The sequence below is a fragment of the Molothrus aeneus genome, chromosome 3 (assembly GCF_037042795.1).
Source record: "Molothrus aeneus isolate 106 chromosome 3, BPBGC_Maene_1.0, whole genome shotgun sequence".
NCBI classification, from domain to species: Eukaryota; Metazoa; Chordata; class Aves; order Passeriformes; family Icteridae; genus Molothrus; species Molothrus aeneus.
Genome location: NC_089648.1, coordinates 47,971,233 through 47,992,962, shown reverse-complemented (window position 1 = coordinate 47,992,962; position 21,730 = coordinate 47,971,233). Strand labels below are relative to the sequence as shown.

Below are 21,730 nucleotides of genomic sequence, written 5' to 3'. Positions count from 1 at the left end.
TGGTGAAAGGCTTAAACAGATTGTTACTTCTCTGAACCTGATACACAACATTACATCTGTCTGGGGCACCTAATGTTACAATTTCTGACTGCATGTGAAAACAGACCTAATTAACACTTCTACAATTTTGTTACTTTTCTTAAGAGGAAGGAATATTTTTATGCAATCAGTAAAATATCAACACATGATTAATTTGTAAATTTGGCATAATCCCTTTCCAATTAAAAAACCTGAATAACCACACACAGTGGATAGTGTTGTACCTGCTAGTGCTGATAGAAAAAATTGTGGAGTTTTTGGTTGTTGTAATACATTGTCTATCTTTAATTGTACAAACTACCTCAGCTACTTCTATTTATCTTTCTGTGAATTAGAAATTATATTATCAAAGGGTCTAGAATGAAAATTGAATTTTTGTAAATACTAGTGAAGATGAAAGGTATGGTCTAATTTTCAGTGTTTCATTCCAAAGTGTGTCCAAAACACTATTTTATCAATCTTTCTACTCATAACATTTTGGCAGGGTTGATTTATTTGATAATTTTTTTGAGTTTGTACATTTTTTGTTGTTAGGATTTTTTTGTTGGATTTTTAAAAGTTTCTCATATTCATACATTTTTTTCATCTTTTTCCAGAATCACCAGGGCCAGCTGGAAATTTTTGATGAAAATGTTGCTCACATAAGTACTTGGTTGTATCAGGCTGAAGCCTTACTGGATGAAATTGAGAAGAAGTCAGCTAGCCAAAAGGAGGAAACTGTGAAGGTAGGAAATGTTGTGTCATCTGTCAACTCATGGATTCTGAATGATGTCAGATTTGTTTCCTGTTTACTTTTAGATGTCTCTCTCCTTGCCTAGGAGGTGACCATTTTCATTTTCTTTCACTTCTCAGCGTCTAACATCTGAGCTAGATGACGTCAGTCTCCGAGTGGATAACGTCCGTGACCAGGCTGTCATCTTAATGAACGGTCGGGGCGTGTCCTGCCGGGAACTTGTTGAGCCCAAACTGGCAGAACTCAACCGTAATTTTGAGAAGGTCTCTCAGCACATCAAAAGTGCCAAGGTGAGGATGAACGAGGCGCAGAACTTCCTTGGGGAATCTGTGCCAAGAAGATGGCAACTGGCTGTAGTGGATAGGTCATTGTTTATTAGAACAGCACTCTGCTGCTTTTGAGTGCTCCTTTAAGTGTAGGTATTTATATGTGAAAAATAGACTGATTTTTAGACCAGCTGCTTTTTTTTTCACCTGAGCAGCAGGTGATGACTTGTGTTTCATGGGAAAATTTACAAAGAACCGTTCAGAAAATTGTATATATTGCAGTACGTATTTGTGAGCTACAAAACAATACCATAAGCTGATGTGACTGGAGATATTTCATTTATTTTGAGGACAAAATACTCAGATTGAAGTTTGAATGAGGAAACTTGATAATAACTACCAAGTGTGTTCAAGCTATCTCTCAGTTCATCTAACTCTTAAATTTTTGATTTGTACTGATATCTAATGATCCTGCAGACTGATATACCTGTTCATGGGGGATTGTATGGGACTGCTTAGACTAAAGGTTCAGCTTGACCAAGATTTTATTTTGCTTTGCAGATGCTTGTTGGACAAGAACGACTTCCTGTCATGTCAGAGCCCCGTGAAGCTAGAGTGGCTTTTCTAGACCTGGATGAATTTGAAAGTGACATACAGAATATGTTAAAAGTTCTGGAAAAGCATCCAGAATTGAGTGGGGAAGAGGAGAAGGTTTGTGAGCAATAGAACAAATAATTAATTGAATAAATAACTTCCTATTTTGTCCCTATGTTGCATTGCTCCAGACTTTGAGGGGGAATTCTGATTAAATGCCTTTAAATTAAGGGTAGAAAAGGAAGGGAACTATTAAGTTGTTGGATACCCTGCACAATTTTCCAATACTTTTCCCATAGCTATTTCCTCTTGAATGCTGGTCTGAGTGTAACTAATCATACTTGAGTTGGTATTTTCATCACAATTTTATAGAATACAAGTAGTGAAATGTGATTTTTGTTTATCTATCTTCTATCTCCTACTCAAAGTAGCTCTTTGTAAGAAATCCCTCCTGCGTTTGAATGATGTTTGAATGAGGTTCAAATTTAAACTGGTATGGTAAAATGAATCACAGTGCATAGGCCAGCTCAGAGGATGCTTGAGGTAGGATGCAAGTAAGAGTCTTGTAATGTGGCTGTATCTTGGGAAGTCCAAATAAAAGCTTTGAACAAAATTTATCTTCTAGATTCTTATCTAGACTCTGCTATTCACCCATATAAAACTGCCATAGTTTTTTTAGCATCTTGTCTACTATGGCCTTGTTGCCTGCAAAATCAGGTAAATTCATGTCAATCCACTCTATCTGCCTTCCTTTTAAGCAGCTCCAATACTACAAACTGAGCTGGAAAGCTGGATATAAGTCTATGGAAAATGCCATGTACATTACAGAACACAAATTTTAAACTATTTCTATAGAAGGGCCTATGGTTATAGAACATAGCCTTCCTTTTATACTGTTTTTATATTTATTGAATTTTTAATTTTGTGCTGTTCTGCCCTGAGCTTGCTTATTATTGTCAAGGAATATCTAGAATAGAAATGGAGCTAAAGTCATAATACCCTATTGATGTGAATGCATACTGCTGGTTCATTAAATTTCTTTTAGTACATCTCTTTATAAAGTTTATGGAAAGTTGGATTTTATGATTTGGTAGTTGTTGAGGAGAATATCTGCTTGAATTTGTTTGGCTCCCATTTGGATTAAGACAAAAGTTTGGTACAATTGCTGTTACTATCTGAGCAGCTAATGTTTCTAAAATTAATTTCTGTAGATAATAGAGATTTGTGTAATTTTAGCTGGATCAAGAAAGAGCTCAGATTGAAGAAGTTTTACAAAGAGGAGTGCAGTTGCTCCAGCAGCCTATGGAGGACCATAGGAGAGAGAAGATCCGCTTACAGTTGTTGCTTCTGCAGAAAAAGTACAACAGTTTGCAGGTACAGTTATGGTAGTTACTACAGCTCATTTATCAAATTTCCCTTTGGTATCCCACTTGCAACCTGTAATCCATATTTTATACCTTATGACTCTTTCAGCATATGTGATTCTCTGGGGAAGAGTTAAATGTGTGTGCACACAATCTGACTCTCTGAATCTTTGCAATTCCAAAATATGAATTTTCCCATTTCTAGGTTTTGGGGGAATAGTTTTGATTTTTAAAGTCCCTTTTCACAGCTTCACAGAGGGCCACCCTATGTATTGACCCAAATAGGTGGGTGCATCAAGTTGGTCATTTGCTTCACCTGTCTTTGCTGGCCCTTGAACAGAGGTTTATCCCCACCACCAGGGTGTGTGAAGAGTGACTATGGATAGACATGTACACAAACATACCAACCTCTCAGCAGAAGCCCTTTTTGCGATTGAGCCTGCTCCCAAATTCCTCTTTCCTCCTATAGAGGGTATTAGCAGTCATTGCAGCATGTTGTGGTGCTTGCATACACATGCTGTGTTAAAAATGGCTTTGTCTAGAACAAAGATCCTCCTTTTAGCTCACCTGTTTGAATCATGCTAGAGTTGACAAGCTGAGGTGTAGTTCAAAGGTGCAGGGCAAGACCATCAGGCAGTTTTTGATTACATGTCTATGCAGATAAAGAGAATATAGCTATTACAAAAATAAATTAGTAGTATTACATATTTTGGAATTTGCTCCTTCAAATGAATCCCTCAAGTATTTTTGTTTTTCAAATAAATAAGACCTATTCTGTTCACTACTTCCCTCTTTTTACGCCATATTTTCCAATACACTGGATTATAGGAGTGCAGGTCATTTCAAAGGAGGCAGGCGGTGGAACTCTCTCCAGTGTTTTCCCAGTATAAGAAGGAACATGATAGTCTAATGAAGTGGCTGAATGAGGCTGAGGACCGTCTGTCAGGGCTGCAAGGTGTGGAGGATGAACAAAAACTACAGGTAAATGAGGCTTCTGTTTCTTAGAACAACAGTTAATGGTGTGTATGAACTTTGGAGATTCATACACTAGAGTTTAATCTAGTCTAGTGATCTTCTTTGGACACCTCTGTGGAAAGAAGTGTTTCAAAATGACAGCATTCATTTTTTGTTAGGAAATTATCAACATATGCTAGTTTGGGATTTCTACATAGTCATCATAGGTCCAAAAGATCTCATCCTTCCGACCCAAAACTTAGGCTGTGATCTGGGCAGTGAGCCTGTTTCAGGAAAGTTTGTCTTGCCAGTCTTGATCCATGAGGATTACACGTAACCCTTTTTAAAAACTCTTAACTCAAACAGCTAGATTTAATATAAGTTTGGTGCAGGTATGGTAAAAGCCTTGTTTGAGGCTTTAATCCAGTGCCTCTGCATCCTGTTGTCAGGGTATTGTAACACCTCTGCTGTCTTTTCCTGCCTCAAGTGCTTAGAGAGGGATAACTGCCCTCATATAATGGATATTACTCTACCCAATGAATATTAATAAAATAGACAAAGGTTGAGGTATTTCTGATAATGTGTGTGTGTATCTTGACAAACAATTTTGCAACTGATATGATGTCAGGGTTTGATAAAGCTGACTGCCCAGAAAGTTGTATGTCTTAATTTTACAGATATTTTTTGATTGCTTTTGTTGTGACTTTTGGTGGTGTTTTAAAAATCTCTTTTATTTCTCCTCTCCATCCTTAAAAACACTTGTTTTTGTGGTAATTACATTAATATTTTAGGCAATAACAGTGAAGAACCTTGTGAAGCAGTAATTAATGTCTTGAACAAGCTTGAGGGCTAGGTCATCTGTCAAGGACTTTTCAATTTCTGCATCTAAGGGTTCATAATTAACATCTAGAAATCTTTTTGACTGCTTTGTAACTTTTTAACCCAGAACCAACACACTTGGTAGAATGCTCTGGCACCCTGTGAGACTTGCACTGCAAAGTCATAATGTGGTGCTCTGTTCACAGCTAGTGCTGTGTGGCTTCAGCTGCAGGTTATAGATGGCCTGCTGTCCTCTGTCACACAGGCCATTCAGTATCAAGTTTTAGATCTGCTGCTTTTTAGAAAGACTGTTTCACATTGTAAGGCTCCCATGAAGAGCTGGGCAGCAAAGAGGGCCCAGGGTTTGTGGAACAGTCTGACATCTGACTGCTCTGTTGGGTCTCCAGTAGTCTCTTCTGGTGACGTAAACTTGGGGACCTGACTGATGCTCTGGAATTTTTTTGAAAGGAATGGGGATCTGTGTGTATTTAAAGTGAAACAACATTATTCAGTTTTTCTGTTTGACCATCAGATGCATTGAATGAATCAATTACTGGACAAAAATGGAAAAATGGTGCACCTGCATAGCTCTTTGCTAATGGGGGCAGTCCAGTCATGCTTCAGATGGGTCCTTGTCACTGTTGGTCTCACTTCAGCTTGACTGATCTTCTCTAAGGAAGATACTTTCATTCCTGTAAAGCCCTTTTCTTAAAGGGATATACTGCAGCTAATCCCTGGTACTGCTAGATCCATTCCTGGATAAGTGAATCTGGTTGCTGAATGCAGAATGTCATGTCAATATGGATTACCGTAGCAATTAAAATAGACTCTTAATGGAGAAACGTTATCCTTGCTCAGGTCAGCTAGACTGTCACAACAGGACCACAGAAGTTTTCATTACTGGTGTGAAACGTGGAAATTCAAACTGCTGCTTTTGCTTCATGTGCCTGTGCCTGTGGATTTCTGATATTTGAGTGCTAAGGCAGCTTGTCTCAAGTAGCATTATTTTACTTTTATGGCTTGTTCTTTCACTGGCTCTACTAATCAATCTTGAACACTGAAAATGGTGTGAGACCATAACGTTGCTAAAGGGAGAAATAGTCTTCCCAAATGTCATCATTTTAGATAATCAGTCTTGCTCCAGAATTTTCTTGGAGCCACCAGACTTGAAAATTGCAGTGCTTGTTGCTCATCTCAGCCTAGGACTGAGAAGCACTAAATGAATTCTTGACCTGCTGGATTGCAGGTGGCTTAAGCACTCACCTTGATGTAAGGAAGCTGCAGTAAGAGAAAGACAAATTGCTATTTGATATGAGCAAAACAGGGAGGGAAAGGAAGATTTCAGCTGCCGAGCTGGGGAGTAGACTTCAATTGGGCTTTTATGAAATACATTATTTATGCTTTTGTAAGCAAGTGTGGAGGAGAGGACTTATTTATGGTGCTTGAAGGTCATATCTATATATTGATTTGCTGGAAGTAGCTGGATCATAAATATTCCTCATAATTTATGCTCCTAGGGATTATGGAGTTAAAATATCTTTGAAATATTGGTAACCCTTCTGCATTGTAGGTACTTTTGAGTAAGCCTTGTTTTGCCACAGATCCATTAGCAAAAAAAGCGTGCCCTGGAAGTTTGCATCTCCTAGAGGTCCTTCTTTTCTAACAGTGTTTTAGTATTTATTTAAATTGGACTATTGTGCCTTTGTTCAAAATGAAGGAAAGGAACAAATTAAACCTTAAATTGCAGAGGAAATTTGTTGCCTAAATTCCCGAGAGATTTTTCCAGGTTTTAGGAAGTTGTTTTGAGTGAAAATGGTAATTTTGCAGATGGTGAATATTGGTATTTTTGCAACTGCAGTGAATATGCAGTTAAAGGCACAGTGCATTTTTTCCTATAAACCGAAGCATTGTCTTGAAGCCCTTGAAGTATTATTTCTGCAATAAAGAAAATGTATTTGTTTTTCTAGTATGATTTTTATAGGAAAGGTTCTGGATTACTCAAACATGAACAATTGTTTTCTGAATGCATTAATTAAATGGACATGAGCTTTGGGAAACCATTTTTAGAAAACTGGCTCTGAAATACCTTGAGATTTAAAAACTGGCTTTTATAGTTAAACATCCAAGGAGGTAAATTATTTAATTTTATGTCAATGTCTAGGGCAGTAGTTTCCAAAATCCACTTGGAAGCAAGTCAGAAAATCTTATTGAGTAGAATCATTAGCAGATTTTGTTGAAAATATATTGAAGTGTAAAAGGGGAGATGGGGAAAAAAAAAGTGAAACTGAATTCTGAATTGCAGGTTAAACTGTATGCTGAGTATAGGAGGAAATACTTTTTTTTTGACCTCCAGATTAAAAACATTTTTAACCATTCTTATCGAGTGGCCTTATTTATAGAATGTTCAGTAATAACCAAATATTCTCTTTATTCCTCCAATCCTTTGTTTTCACTAGTATTTAAAGAGAGAGCAAATTTATTAAGCATGCTCTATCAACACTGTAATTAAAGTAGAAAAGGACTATTAAGTCCTCCAGTCAGATTTCCTCTTAAATAACTTTAGATTGACATTTTATTTGTGTATGCTGAAGAAAAATTGTGGGAGGACTGAAGCACTGCTCCTGTAAAAAATACCTCTGTCTGTCTTTAAATTGGAGAAGAGAGCTCTAGAGAGAGTCTTACAGGAGCCACCCAGTACCTACAGGAAAGCTGGAAGGGACTTTTTACCAAGGCATGGAGGAGTAAAACAAGGGGCAATGGATTTAATCTGTAAGAGGACAGGTTTAGATGGACATTAGGAAGGAATTATTCACTGTGAGGGTGGTGAGGCACTGGAACAGGTTGCCCAGAGAAGCTGTGGATTCCGTATTCCTGGAAGTGTTCTAGTATGGGTTTGATGAGACTTTGTGCAACTTGATATAGTGGAGGATGTCTCTGCCCATGGCAGGGTGCTGGAATGAGATGATCTTTAAGGTCCCTTTCCAAATGAAACCATTCTGATTCTGTGAAAAGGTCGCTTACCTGAGGGGTTTTTTCCCCTTAATTAAAAAAAAAAAGAAAAAAGAGCCAAGCAACCAAAACCAACTTCTGTGATATTTAGGTATTTATCAGGTAACTGTGAGAGAGTTACATAAAACTCCACTTCTATTTTTTAGCATATTATGCTGCATTTTAGAAGCTTCCAGTCTGCAGTGCAAGGTAGAGAACAGCTGACCAATTAAAAAGTCTGCTGTACTGAAGCACTAATGTGTTTATAGAACTTATGTTCACCTTTAAGAATGAGGATTGTGAGAGGAGGAAGCATCATCTCAGTGATGGGAGGCAGCTGGAGGAGATTAGCAAGGAGGTATACTCTGAAGGAGCAGCATCAGGAGGAATTCACTGCTTAGCCAAGAAGAGTAATCTGGCCCAGGATGGTGTTACTGGGAAAGCAGAAAGTTTCAGAACATGTCAATGCACAAGTACAGAACAAGCTTGCTGCATGACAACACGTGCTGTTTTAAATCTTGTCAGAGTTTTTTCTAATGAGAGACAAAGCAGTGTGTGGGAAGTAGAAAAACAGTAAAGCCCAGTGACCTATTCAAGTGGGTGAAGTCTTGATTCTGAGGTCTTGAAGTCTTGCTGTCTGTGTGAGAATGGGACTTCTGGAGTGATTGGGAGCTAGAGAAAACACCTTGTGAAGATGTTGCAGATGGCTGTGCTGTAGAAGGCATCCTGGTGCTTTTTCTTACCTTGATGTGTTTAATATTAGGGAAAACGTACCTTGAGTTGCACCCACTGTCTCATTTCTTAGGAACTGGTGCCCTCTCCTTCCACAGGAAATCATGCCACTGTCTAAGCCTTGGGCTTCTGCTCTGAATTTCATTGATGGAAGCTGATAAAATATATGCAGAGCCTCAAGAAAATGCATTTGGGGAGCATCAGGGACCAAGAAGCTGGGTTTGTAGCTAAAGCAAATGGAGTAAGCCTTGTTTTTAACTGTGGTGCTTGCTTGCTGTACTGAATCAAAAGCAGTACTGAGTAGTTTGTGATGCTTTTCTGTAGTTCTTGTTTCTAGACGTGTAGACTATGTCCTTGTACCCTGTTTCTTTGGGGTGCAATGAGTGACTGACAGCAATTCATATTTAGTGGTAAAGGTCTTGTGGAAGCAAAGCTGTGTTCCCAGTTTCAGAACAGGATGACTGTCTATTTTACAAAAGAAAAAAAACCTAACTAACACAAAACAAAGAAAATCCCTAGGAACATTTAGTGCATGTGAAGTCCTGAATTGTGAATATGTGAACATATCTTTTCTGCTGCAATCCTTGCTTAATTTGCACTACATATGCTGGTTATGTTAGGTTCCTGTTAATTTGAGTGACATATTTGAAATTGTCAGAAGCATGTGAAGGAAGGAGGAAGATACAGACAGGTGTTTGCAAGCCACTTGGTTTTAATATTTTATTGGTTGTCAGCTCTGCTAGAGATTTTCATGTGTGCACCCAGCCCAGACAAATTGCAAAGTAAAATTCACTGGCTGAAATTGCTATGAGCATACATTTATTCTTCACTCTTTAGAGTGTTCTTAGCTGTTAGCAAATCCCACAGTCCTGTGCCTCTGTCTTGCTTGATTCACTCACCAAGTGCAACATGGTGATTTAAAGTTGCTTGAGTTCTTCAATATTTGGAAGTGGGCTTTATTTTTTGATAATTTGAAAGAACTAGGCTGTTTTCAGAGATGGTAACAGAATCCTGTTTGACAAGAAACATTTTCTACTAAAAATGTTTTCTTTCAGTCTGCTTTACCTGCCTCTGCTAAATTTTTGCCAGGCATGGCAGAAAGATAGTTTCCTGTAGCAATCTTCCCAATGTTTCAGATCCAGCCCTCTATTAGTGAGCCAAGAAAAAGCTGCATTAAATTACTGTTCTTAGTCTCTTATCTGCTAACATGGTACTTGGCTAGATAGCCTAGTCTTGCAGCCAGAACAGAAAACAATTGGCAAGCTCTGGAGGAGTTACTGCCTTTTATTGCTGCAAAATATTGGACTACTGGTGGAGCACTAATTTATTTTTAAAAAATGGTTAGAAAATGTGGGTGGGGATGCTTATTGAAAAGAATATGGATGGGAAAGAAGTGTTTCAGTAAATTGGTATCTTGGCAAAGAAGGAAGCAGAGTGGGTTGTAACACTAGATACAGGCTCAATCAAGAAGTGTTATTTCTGGAAATTTTAAGGATCAAGTTAAGAGAAAGAGTGGTACCCTTCCCATTGCTTGGAGTTTTAATCTAGAATAATACAGAGTCATTTTGAAGCAATGATATCAACTTTTTCCTAACTTTTAAAATAAACAAACTGTCTTGTGCAGGACTAGCACCTTTCTGAATTAATGTAATCTTGCTAGAAAGGCCTTTGTTTTCTTTTCTAATGTAGAAAAGTAATTATTCTGAGTATAGTTTATTGATTTACGATTTTTTAATAAAATTGATTGTTGCTTGAATTATAAAATGAATTTTCATGTTTTCAGGCAATCCCTGTCCAGCAGAGGTTAAAAGGCCAATTTGCTACAGGAGTTAGGACCTTGCCTTTCTCAGCTGAGTACTTGGTTGAAATCAACAAAGTTTTGCTGGCCATGGCTGATGTTGAACTGCTGCTGAATGCACCAGAGCTGAATACGGGCATCTATGAGGATTTTTCAGCTCAGGAAGATGCACTGAAGGTACTGCATGCCTAAGCATTATATTCAGAGTGGAGAAGGGAAACAGCAGAAGAAAGGCCACCACCTTAACAACTCTATTACTACATTTATGGTTTTGCTTGGTATATACAGGATCAATATGCACTGAAAACTAAAAAATGACGGTTCTGTTGGCTAATTTTTTTCTATGCATAATCTGGATACAAAGTGGAGCAGCATGAAAACTGGGTGGGAGATTGAGGGAGCAAGGTTTAGTTTGTTGTAGACACTTGTATTTGCCATCATAGTCTACATAATACTTAAAGAAATGCTAAAGCAAATCTTACATTCCTGCTTGATAGCCATAATACAGCTGCTGTTCTTAGGTCATGTGAAAACAATTGCTCAAATAGGAGCAGGAGAAAGGGTGATTTTTGACTTTTTATGGAGCTGTGTATGAGGCCACAAGATGATGGTACCTGTTGTGATGAGCAAAACAGCAATATTCTTTCAGTTTTGAGCTCCCCATTCTTATTGTCAGCCAGTGGATTTGCCTGTGTGATTTATAGTTAGGAAATAGTTGAGGACCTCCACTTCTTCAAAAGGAGATGAAGAAATTATGCTTGAAAATACTGAATCCTGCTGTCAAATATGAGCTGAGTATGGAGAAGTATGAGCCCTGGTTAATTCTTACCATACAAAAGAGTGAGAAATAGATTCCCTCAGAAAACATCCATTGGATGTTTTCTGAGGGAATTACACATGCCATGGTGCAGTGTAGGTGTACCTCTCTGGACTGGGAATCATAGCAGGGTCCATGTGCCATATCTGAGGTGTAGTAGCTCACCAAGAGCTAGATTGTCTGTTTCTGCAGCTGCTATGTAGGTCCTTAAAAGCTTTGCAGAATTCCAGTCCACTTTTCTGACATGCTTTCCTTTCTGCTGTGCACATGCTTCCATTTTTCATGTTTTGGTTTTTTAATATATTTTATAAAAGCAAATATGGGAATGGTGCCAGCCTTTGACAAAGGGGGAAGCCTTTTGTTTTGTTGATGAAATTCTCTTAACCCTGCTTACTCTGCTTCTGTGCTGCCTTGAGTGCAGTTAGGAGTGGTTATGTTAAGACAGGTTTAAAATACTTCATTTTTGGTGCAGGTGTCTCATCTGATTTTGAAGTTTTGGTATAGCTTTCAGAAAAAGCAAATAGCAGAGCATAAAATTTTTAGAAGCATTACTCTTTTAAATTCAAAAAGATAAGTAAATTCCACTGTCTGCATGGACTGTTTGTCTTCTGAATACCAAGGCTATCTTACAACAATATCTGGTTTAAAGGAATTTTCACATCATAGTTCAGTGGTATTTGAAATTGATTACTTTAACTTTGTCATTTAAATGTAAAACCTTTATGCAGCCTCATGCTTTTGCAGTTCTGTGCATATGGGAGGTTACATGAAGCATGATGAAGTTGCATTTTGTGGTCCATTTTTTTACATGAGGAAAGAGTATGTATAGTGACATGGGTAGATTTGTTTAATAATGAAGATAGTGTCCTTTTGAGAAGTATGGTGTGCCCTTTACCTTAGGAACAAATTAGATATATATGAATTATTCCATCCTTTTCATAAATACTTGAAAAGGATACACACTTAAAGGGTATGATAAGCTATTTAGTTCATTTGCTAAAACTGATTTAAACTGTAAATGTTACTGGTGGTCATGGTCTTACTGTAGATGCTGATTTTCGGAAAAGAATTTTGAAAATATTATCTTTTGGTATTTTTCTGTTATTTCCTGCTGGTGTTAACTTTACTAATGACTTGTGCCATTACTGTACTTGCAGAACATAAAAGATATTTTGGATAAACTTGGGGATCAAATTGCAGTAATACATGAAAAGCAGCCTGATGTTATATTGGAAGCATCTGGACCTGAGGCAATACAAATAGGAGATGCACTAACACAGCTGAATGCAGAATGGGACAGAATTAATAGAATGTACAATGATCGTAAATGGTAAGTCAAGCATGATTGGTCTCTGTGGCCATGTAAATACTTTATGTACATGTTTATATAAGTGTTTTTCAAATATACCTTAATGATGAAGATGAGTTTGGGAGTTATCAGCTTTTATTTGTTGGTATTACAAAATAATTTCCAGAATTATTGAATGTTGAAACTGTTAACATGGAAATTGAAGTTTGGCTGCTTTCATGAGGCTCATTGTTTCTAGTTTATGAAATAGAAGGTTTTGTTTATGGAGTGTAAAATTTTGGTTTTGTAAAGGCATCACAAAGCAAAGTTCTAGTAGAATAATGTTGAGTAGGACATCTTTTAATGAAGAATTCAAGGCTGATTTTTTTTGTTTTTTGAAGGAAGGATGCAGTTTGAAAGAATAGGGTTTTTAAAATACAGCACCTATGACAGTTGTCAATAATATTTGTTGTAAGTATTTGAAGATGAGAGATGACCTGATTAGAAAATTTTGTTGTTAGGAAAACAAGAGAATACTAAAATAAGTGCTTAAGAAATATGTATTTCTAATTTCCTTGCCACAAATAGGTGTAATTTCACTTGGGCAAAAAGTTTGATTTCTCCCCACCCCTTATAGAAGAGACAATAAACTTTTTACATTATCTGAATCAGTTTTAAATCTTTAAAAACAAACTCAATACCACTTAGTAGTTCTTGGGAAAGTGTATTAGAGGAATATTTTAAATTGGAATTTGTAAAAGTGTCAAAGTGCATTTTTGGGAAGTTACCACTAAGCTGAAGGTGCTCACACTGCAAGCAACAGTGTACACTGAGATTGCTGCTATGCAAAAAACCCCTTAATGACTGAAAATTATTTAATAAAATTTAAAATTAAATGCAAAGGCTTATTCTGTAGTTCATTTGCTTTTACAGTATTTCCTTTTTAATGATGATGTAAGGTAATGGATGATGCAGAAGTTTTGTAGGGCATGAGGTATGCCAAACTATGTTTACTTGCTTTGTAGCACCAGAAATCTGATATCAAACACATGTGGTAGTGTATTTTGAAGAGATGTTTTTAGGAAGAGTGTGTTATTACATAAGCAGATGTTTCCAACTCTTTCTCAGACCACTGATAATTGTGTGGGGATATAAAAATCAGATTGTGGTATCATCCAAATAGAGACTTCCAGAAATTCTGGGCCCCTAGATAAGTGAAGGATCAAGATTTCTAATAACTCAGCAGGCAATGTTTTACTGTGGGTTCTTAAATCAGAAAACAGTGATGCCAGCTCTGTAGAGTTTTGTGCTCTTGCTGGGTGCTCGTGGTCACCTGCTGAATTTGGAGACAACTGCTCCTGAATCTGGTGCCTGTCCATAGTTATATGCTGGTAGCTATTTTTTTGTCCTCATAGATGCTTTATGCACTAAGCTTCAGTTATGCCTTTTTTTCCACCTAACTTACTGGAAAGCTTTAACTAATGTTTACATTTTGTAAGTGTGTGTACAGTTGAATTTACTACTCAGATTTACTTTGATTAAGTAGCCAGGGTTAGCCAGAAACCTCATTTTCATTTTCATACAAAAAGGAACTACTGGGCTACTAATTTAAATAAATGGTATGTAGCTTCTTGAATATATAAAATGCTGCAATTTTAATAGAAGCATGCTCTTTGATCACTGAAGATATTATTAATTGCAATATTAAAATGGCATTAGTATTTTTAAACCCTTTCTGCTACAAAGAATTCTTAGTCAAATTTAATCTTGCTTTTCCCAGTGTTGCACTAAGTATAAGCTGGATAACTATCTCCTTAATCATATTTGGCTTTTTTCTATGTCTGGAGTGGGTGGAAATTTTGACAAAATTAGAAGAAGCAGCATCTGAAGCCTCCGGCAAAAGATTGATTTAGTTTTCAGAGGTAGTAAAGATTTTGTGATTGAATGCCAGCTAAGTAGTTAAACCTTTGGTAAATGCTCTGATGAAGCCAAGCACAAGTTTAATGCAACTTTACTTATCATAGCTTCTAAGTAGTCAACTAAATCCTGCTGACTACATTTGCATTTGAACATGTGTAGAGTAAAAATGGGGTTTTTTTATGTATATATAGACTTAATGTTTGTAACTGTGCTGGTTTGCTAGGTCTGCTCATTTTGCTGTGGGTTTTCTCCCAGTGCTAAGTGTTGATGACTTGGGAATAAGATGTGGTTTGGAAACAATGGATTCCTGCAGAGGAGGCAAATGATAGCCACGTTTTGGTGCAACAGTCACAGGAATTTGGTACTTTTAGCTTTCAGTTGAGGCAGTCTGTAGGGAAACAGTAGCACATGCATGTGACTCAAAACTGGAGTGAAACTTTGCTCATTGCTCAAAATACTGATGGAGCTGTAGTCTCAAAACAGCTGTAGTCTCAAAACTTTGCTCATTGCTCAAAATACTGATGGAGCTGTAGTCTTAAAACAGAAATGGTGCAAGTTCAAACTTTGTACCTCAGTGTTTTCTGAAGTTTTAAATTTTGTATTCTGAAAACATCATGTGGCCAAAACTCCCTGAAAAACTGTAATTTTTAAGGAAGCCTATAAAACTTTCTTTTAATCTATTTTAAGTGCTTAGAATGTATCTTATTAAATGTGAGATGAGTTACTGTCATGAGACAATATGCTTGGACTGAAACATACGTGAGAAATAAAGGGACATTGAAATTTGTGGTCAGTGTACAGGTTGGTCTAGGGTATTAAATCAAGGTATGTGCTGAAACTGAAATGGTAGAACTAGGAGATAAGGTTAGAAAAATTAAAGTGGAGATTTTTAAGACTTCTTTAAATCTTAGATTTTTATGACTTCTTTTAAGACTTTTTAATTGGCTTATAATAACAAATAAGCCCTGTATATGTCAAGAAATACGGATCTTATGTAAAATGAGATTTAATTTTGATGAAATTAATTAATCTCAGTTAAAAAAAAAAGTTGCAATGGTAGCTCTTTAAAGTTTGGTTTTAGATATCTTTATTATGCAGATAATTTCAGATTGTTTCTATGTATGTGCAATAACCCTGGAGTCTTTACTGTTGCAATTATTTGCAATTGTTTGCAGTAAAGGGCTGCAAATGACATAGTTCCTCAGTCAAAATAGAGGGTCCTCTGATTAACAGTAGTCTTTGCCTCTTGGGTCTTTAAAGATGACCATTTTTATTAGTTTGGAATAGTTAATAATCAATAAATAGAAAACAAGCCACTCCATTCCTTTCTGACATGTTTTTCTCATGCTCTTACTTTGTTAGCTTGTTAGCATAACAAAACTCTCGTTTTATCAAAAAACAAATTTCTGACTCTGGTTATTCTGTCTGTTCCATGCAAGAGCATGTTGCCCTTCAAATTAAGCAACACATTATTTTGAGGCTGCAAAGATGATGACAATGAAGTACTTGGTAAATTATTGTGTGATTAAATACTATAAGACCTACTTATGTGTGCTCACTGGTAATATTATATCATCAAATATATAATCAAAATCACCTTCACTTAATAAATTCTGGGCACCAGCACCCCATTTTCTCCTTATGAAGGAGAAAAAAAATCTGAGCAATTAATCATATTTCATATTACACACTGATAGCTGAATTGTTTCACGATAAAGAAGGAAAGGGTTCTGCAGACTAGTTTGATGTAGCTAATCAATCTTTATTTTTTGAGTGATAGAACAAGTTTGCTGAGGACTGCCCTTTCTTCCTTCAGCTGGAAGTTAATGACAGTCTGTGCTGTTGGCTTTCACCAGCTGCTACTGTGCCAGGAAGCCTTCTGTACTAGGACTTGGTTAACCAGGCTGTGTGTTAGTCTTTCTGTTCTGCAAGGCAAATTTCTACTCACTGGGGTGGGATTCCTAGCCTTCTAGCTGAAATTTTGGGTCATTTTTCACTCCTCTGTTTTCCCACAGTTGCTTTGACAGAGCAATTGAGGCGTGGAGGCAGTTCCACTGCGATCTCAACGATCTCTCCCACTGGATCGCGGAGGCTGAAGCGTTACTGGCCGATGCGCGCGGGCCGGATGGCAGCCTGGAGCTGCAGGCAGCTGGGCTGCATCAGCAGGTACGTGGGACTGGGGCAGAAAATGAGCAAGCTGGAAGCAGTCTAGATTTTCATCTAAAATTGTAGTTTTGTAGATAGACATATGGATTTGCAGAGAGGCTGTGCAATTACACTTCAAAAAGCAGTAACTCTTAACATTTCTATTTTGGCTGCAGTTTAAAATTTATTCTTGGGGAAGAACTCAACTCCTACTTATAGTATGGGGTTATATGATCACTCTTAGTATGGATTGGTTTGAGATAAATTGATCATTCAAATGTTGGCATGATTTTTCAGTTTATAAGTTTTGTTACAGCTTCAAAAATATCTTAATCAGATAAAAGATCCAGTATAATACTTCACTTACCTTTGATTCATAATTTAAAAAAATGGACCCCAATAAAGGTCATTTATAACTTAGCAAATTATTTATTTAAACAAATGTCTTTTGGAGATACTGCCTTGTACAAAAAAATCTAGAAAAAGAGAAGATTCCAATTACAGAGGTCTTATGTGTGATTTTTTTTTAAGATTTTGGTTCTGGAATTTAGTTCCCTGATATTTTTTTTATTTTGCTTCCTTTAAAATAAGAAGAAGAAAGCATAACTTTAAGGATCAGATTTTTTTTTCTTTTGAGAGTATGAGGTGTCCAAGTGTCAGATGTGTGTTGTGAAGGAAAAGTAAGTTCTGTCTAAGACACAGCTTCTGTTTTATCCTTGTTGCTGCTTGAAGTTTTCTCTTGTTTGAAGAGAAGTAAAATCGTATTCCTAATCTACTTGCAACAAAATTTTTGCTAACGGTGTAGGACTTTTATAGTCATTAGGGATGTTTGAAGATTTAATCCTGACATCTTCTGACTTGCTTTAGCTTCATGGATTTTTCCATGGTTTCTGGGACCATGGCAGCAATGCCATAATTATCCTAGCTAAAATATGCTGAAGGTAAAGAAATATTTGGGGTATAGATAATGAAAAGACCTAGTTAAAAGTCAAGCCATCTGTTAGAACCACTAGGAAGTGCTGTAATAAAGAGAAAAGGAATCAAAGGAATCAAATATGAGTGTTGATTTTAGAACTGGTGTCCTAAGTGAATTCTTGTGATTATTTGTAATATTCATAGCCTATTCTCTGTCACTATCTTATGACACCTAGAAAATTGAATCAAATTCAATAAAAAAAACATTAATAACTTTGTCAACAGCATCCATTTCTAAATAAGATGGTTTTAAGTGCCTCATAATATGCACCCAGGATTCATCCTGCATATCATGAGCCAGATCAAAGTCACTTCAGGTCAGTAATAAAATTCTGTGTGGCTTTTATGTTTCTGACAGGAACTTGAAGAGGGAGTCACCAGCCATCAGACCAGTATTGCAGCATTGAACAGGACTGGGGAGGGGATCATACAGAAACTGTCTGCTACAGATGGGAGCTTCCTGCAGGAGAAACTGGCAGGATTGAATAGACGCTGGAAAGCAATCACAACAGAGGTCATGGACAGACAACTAAGGTAATAAGTTAATCAAAAATTTGGATGTCTGAACAGATGCAATAAGGAGAATTTCATTGAGCAGACACTGGGAGAGGGAGTGCATTCTATTGCATGCTGTCATTAATCTGAATTTTCCTAATGTTTGGAGTTCTTTTTTGAACTGTATTCTAGAACAAATTTCTCATAAATACACCTACAATTGACTGCTTAGTAAGTCTTTGTTTAGAACAACTCACAAAATGGCAACCACAAAGCTACTTTTTATACAGTTTTCCTTTGTTTTAAAAATAATATCCTTATAACACCAGACTTTTTTAGGAATAATTTCTCAGGTACTTTCTCTGGCTGAAGCTGAACTTGTAAGTACCTTACACTAAGTTTTATCACTGACAGAGGTACACTAATTGAACCAATTTGTATAGTTCTTAGATTTCCACAATATTGTAAAGTAAGAACTTTATGTAATTACGTGTTTTTAACATCTCCTGTTACAGTTGGGAATAAAATAGGATCTTGCTTAATTATTTAGTTTGAGAAACTTCATTAAAGTTTTATGTGATTTAGTGGAAGTATTATATATGTCCCTAAAACCTCCAGGGGAAAAATTTGGCGACCTTAGAATGATTAGGCCTGAAGGTGTTGTCATTACTATCACTTACATTGAATGTTTTCTGTAGTCTTTTAAAAGTCTATTTTATGGCTTTGGAGCTAAAATTTGTCTGGTTTTAAGGCAGTAGTATTTATTTGTAAATATCTTGCATTTTAATGATGGTGGTAGAATCTTTTGATGATAATATGTATCCTTTAAAATTCTCCAAGTGCTGAAAAAAAGTTGACCATGACATCAGAAGTAATTAGGACTGATGTGCTTGACTTCTTGTTTCACTTTTTAAGGCTAAAAGGAGAGAACCAGCAGCTGATAGCGTACAGAAAGAAGCTTGATGAGCTGTGTTGTTGGTTGGAAAATGTAGAAAATGCTCTGGATACAAGATTTACATTCAACCATGAAGAAAACTTGCAAGAATTACAGGCAAGACTGATTAAATATGTGTTTAAATATGTATACATCTGTACGTCTTGTGTAAAGCATCAGGACATGGCTTTTGAGGAGGGGAGTTTTCACATTGTGAACAGCCAAAGAAATCTGTTGTGTGAGACAATTTTGTGAGATTTCTTACACAGGCAAGATGCACCTTGAAGGGAAGTTGGGTTGAGTTGGTAACTGGTATGTAGCCAGAAGATGGTGTCTGTGTATGAGACAGTGAGAAATAGATATACTGCTGATAAAATTTAGTAAGTAGAATTTCACTGGAGTTGATGTGTGTTTGTCAACTTTTTAATTGCTAAAACCTCTAGAGAAAAAAACTGGTAACGTTAAATGGTAAATAACATCATTGTCCCATTTACTGGGCAGTTGTAATAATCTTTTATATGTGTAAGATTTTATCTAACCTGTTTTTTAAACTGTAAGGGTTTTGGCCATTTTAAGTAAGTTGTGTGCATATGTATGTATTTTTCCTGTTTTGTGTCTCGCTTTGACAACAAAACATCTTTGGTTTATAGAATGTGTGAAAGAAAAAGTTTCTGAAATCCTAAAAGAATGAGAGGAGCAGTCAGTCCAGCTAACCTGCTTGCTTGTTTCTTAAAAATCACTAATTTTAAAAAAGACAACAAAAAAACCCAATGAAACCCCAACCAACATCTTTTAGACCAAATCTAAGATGGAAGTCCTGAATAAGTGTTTATAAATGATGTAAAATAGTTGCAGTTGTGTTTGCCTAAATAAATTCCTTCATGTCAGTTGAATATTTCCTGCTGGTCATCAAAGTGTAATTTTTCTTATCATCTACCTTAATATAAATGCTGGAAGTGAAAGGTAATAAATGTTTCAATAATTTCTAGATCAAGCACAGAAACCAAAATAGAAACTTCTCTGTGTATGTTCAGGGAAATGTCTAATATTGGATCCTTCTCCTTTAATTAAGTATGTATGCATTTTATTCCAGTCTATAACTCTTCCATTTTAGGTCTTAAGTGAAGAGATGGAAGTTCTGGGTGACAAACTGGAATGGCTGAACAGAACTGAATCTGAAGTACTGTTGGATAAAAATATTGATCTTCAGGAAAAAAACAAACTTTCTGATTGCCTGCGGTCCCTCAATGTGAGGTGGAATAAGGTGTGCATTTCTTCAGCATTGGGTACCTGAGGTTGAAAACAGAATGCTATACTTGGAATGGTTGTTTTCCTGTTCAAGCATCTGTGACAGGTGGCATATACATAAAATGATTAGGGAACCATAGAGGCATGATCAGGAAATGAACCCCAAACAACTTACACATGAAAATACTGATGGACATTTTTCCATCAGATTGAGTTAATTTGGTTAGCTTAGGTTTTTCTGTTTCCTTTTTTCTTGTATTGGCTTTTTTTTTTCCGAAAGAAGGATCACAAGTATCAGCTAGATCAAAAATATTTTGTTTATTTGAGTCAAACAGTAAGTGTTAACTTGAAATTAAGAGTTAGAGTAAATCTTTGCCATGTAGGAAAGTTGAATGCTTGGAGCAGTTAAGAGGAAAAGAAATGAAGCTGTGGTAGAACTTAGAAAATCTTACCAAGTGTGTCTGGGACTCTTCTTAAACATTACTGTAAATTAGAAACTCATGTGTTCAATCTCATTTGCAAGGCTGGTTGGAGTAAAGCAAGATTTTTTTCAAGCAAAGCCTGGAGATCCAAATGAAAAAATTAAATTATTTTAGATTATTTTATGGAAGACAGATGTGAGGAATTATTGAGGAAGGGGGCTTTTGATAGTTCAGAAAAAGAAAAATGTGTTTTTACCAACTCAGCCATGAAAATAAGGATTCCTCCACTGCTTTGAGCACTACATTCTCATCAATGATTTTAAAAAACTTAGAAAGCATATAGGTACATTTGTTTTCACTACAGTGGAGTTGTAACACTTTTTCTTTTGTCAGTTCCCTATTTCTTTACTTTGTGTGACTGACAACAAATCATGCTTTGCATCATCTTTTCTTCAAAGTATATTCAAATAATGAGTTATAGTTTTGGTGCTTAGACTGTAAAAACCATGTAAGCAGCCGGTCTACAACAATTTATTTCTTTTCAATATTTAGGTGTTACTCTAGGATGTATTGAAAAAACACTTTAGCACCTCTTGAAGTTTTTATTGTTTTTTAAAGGATAACTTCCAAAAATAATTAAAATATATCTGAGGCATGGTGTAGAATATTTTGTCTTTCAATAATTGCCATTAATATAGGTTGTGTTACTGTTTTTATTTCTCTTTGCTGGGCTGTAGGTGTTCAGAGAAGTGCCTGACAAAGTGAGAGAATTGGAGGCATTTGTTGGGCAGTCCTGTTTTGTTACAAAAACAAAGCCTCCTGGTGAGTGATTGTTCTTTCTGTTCTGCTTAATTGTATTAAGTGTAATACTGTTTGCAGTCAAAAGTAATTAAAAAAGAAGAAAAACACTATGAACTTAGACAAATAAGGAATTTTGAAGCATTGTGCTGAGCTTGAGGCTGCCTTCTCATTGCTTGGGGGAGAGGGAATATTTGGGTAGGGAAGAAGTCACTCTACTTTTCAGGACTGGGGGAGTCCTTTGGAGGTTCTCTAAGAGTTTTGAAATGGAGAAATTTTTATAAAGCTTAGGCCTCCTAATCAGGACTAGGTACAGAGTAAAAACCAAAATAGCTGTGTTTGTGACAGACTGTTTTCTGTGTTTTGTTTCCTGTGGATTTGTGGTCATTCCTTTTACTAAT

At 36.4% G+C, this 21,730-nt stretch overlaps 1 protein-coding gene across 1 annotated transcript in view; it reads left to right on the top strand.

Moving 5' to 3' along the window:
* UTRN (utrophin) overlaps nucleotides 1–21,730 on the top strand; it is a 341,520-nt gene that overhangs the window by 122,409 nt on the left and 197,381 nt on the right. The window contains exons 36-47 of the mRNA XM_066546847.1: nucleotides 636–764; nucleotides 892–1,062; nucleotides 1,600–1,749; nucleotides 2,869–3,006; nucleotides 3,825–3,977; nucleotides 10,273–10,464; nucleotides 12,262–12,434; nucleotides 16,328–16,478; nucleotides 17,791–17,966; nucleotides 18,843–18,978; nucleotides 19,976–20,125; nucleotides 21,269–21,353. Coding sequence (XP_066402944.1) covers nucleotides 636–764; nucleotides 892–1,062; nucleotides 1,600–1,749; nucleotides 2,869–3,006; nucleotides 3,825–3,977; nucleotides 10,273–10,464; nucleotides 12,262–12,434; nucleotides 16,328–16,478; nucleotides 17,791–17,966; nucleotides 18,843–18,978; nucleotides 19,976–20,125; nucleotides 21,269–21,353 — 1,804 coding nt within the window. The remainder of the gene's footprint in view (nucleotides 1–635; nucleotides 765–891; nucleotides 1,063–1,599; nucleotides 1,750–2,868; nucleotides 3,007–3,824; nucleotides 3,978–10,272; nucleotides 10,465–12,261; nucleotides 12,435–16,327; nucleotides 16,479–17,790; nucleotides 17,967–18,842; nucleotides 18,979–19,975; nucleotides 20,126–21,268; nucleotides 21,354–21,730) is intronic.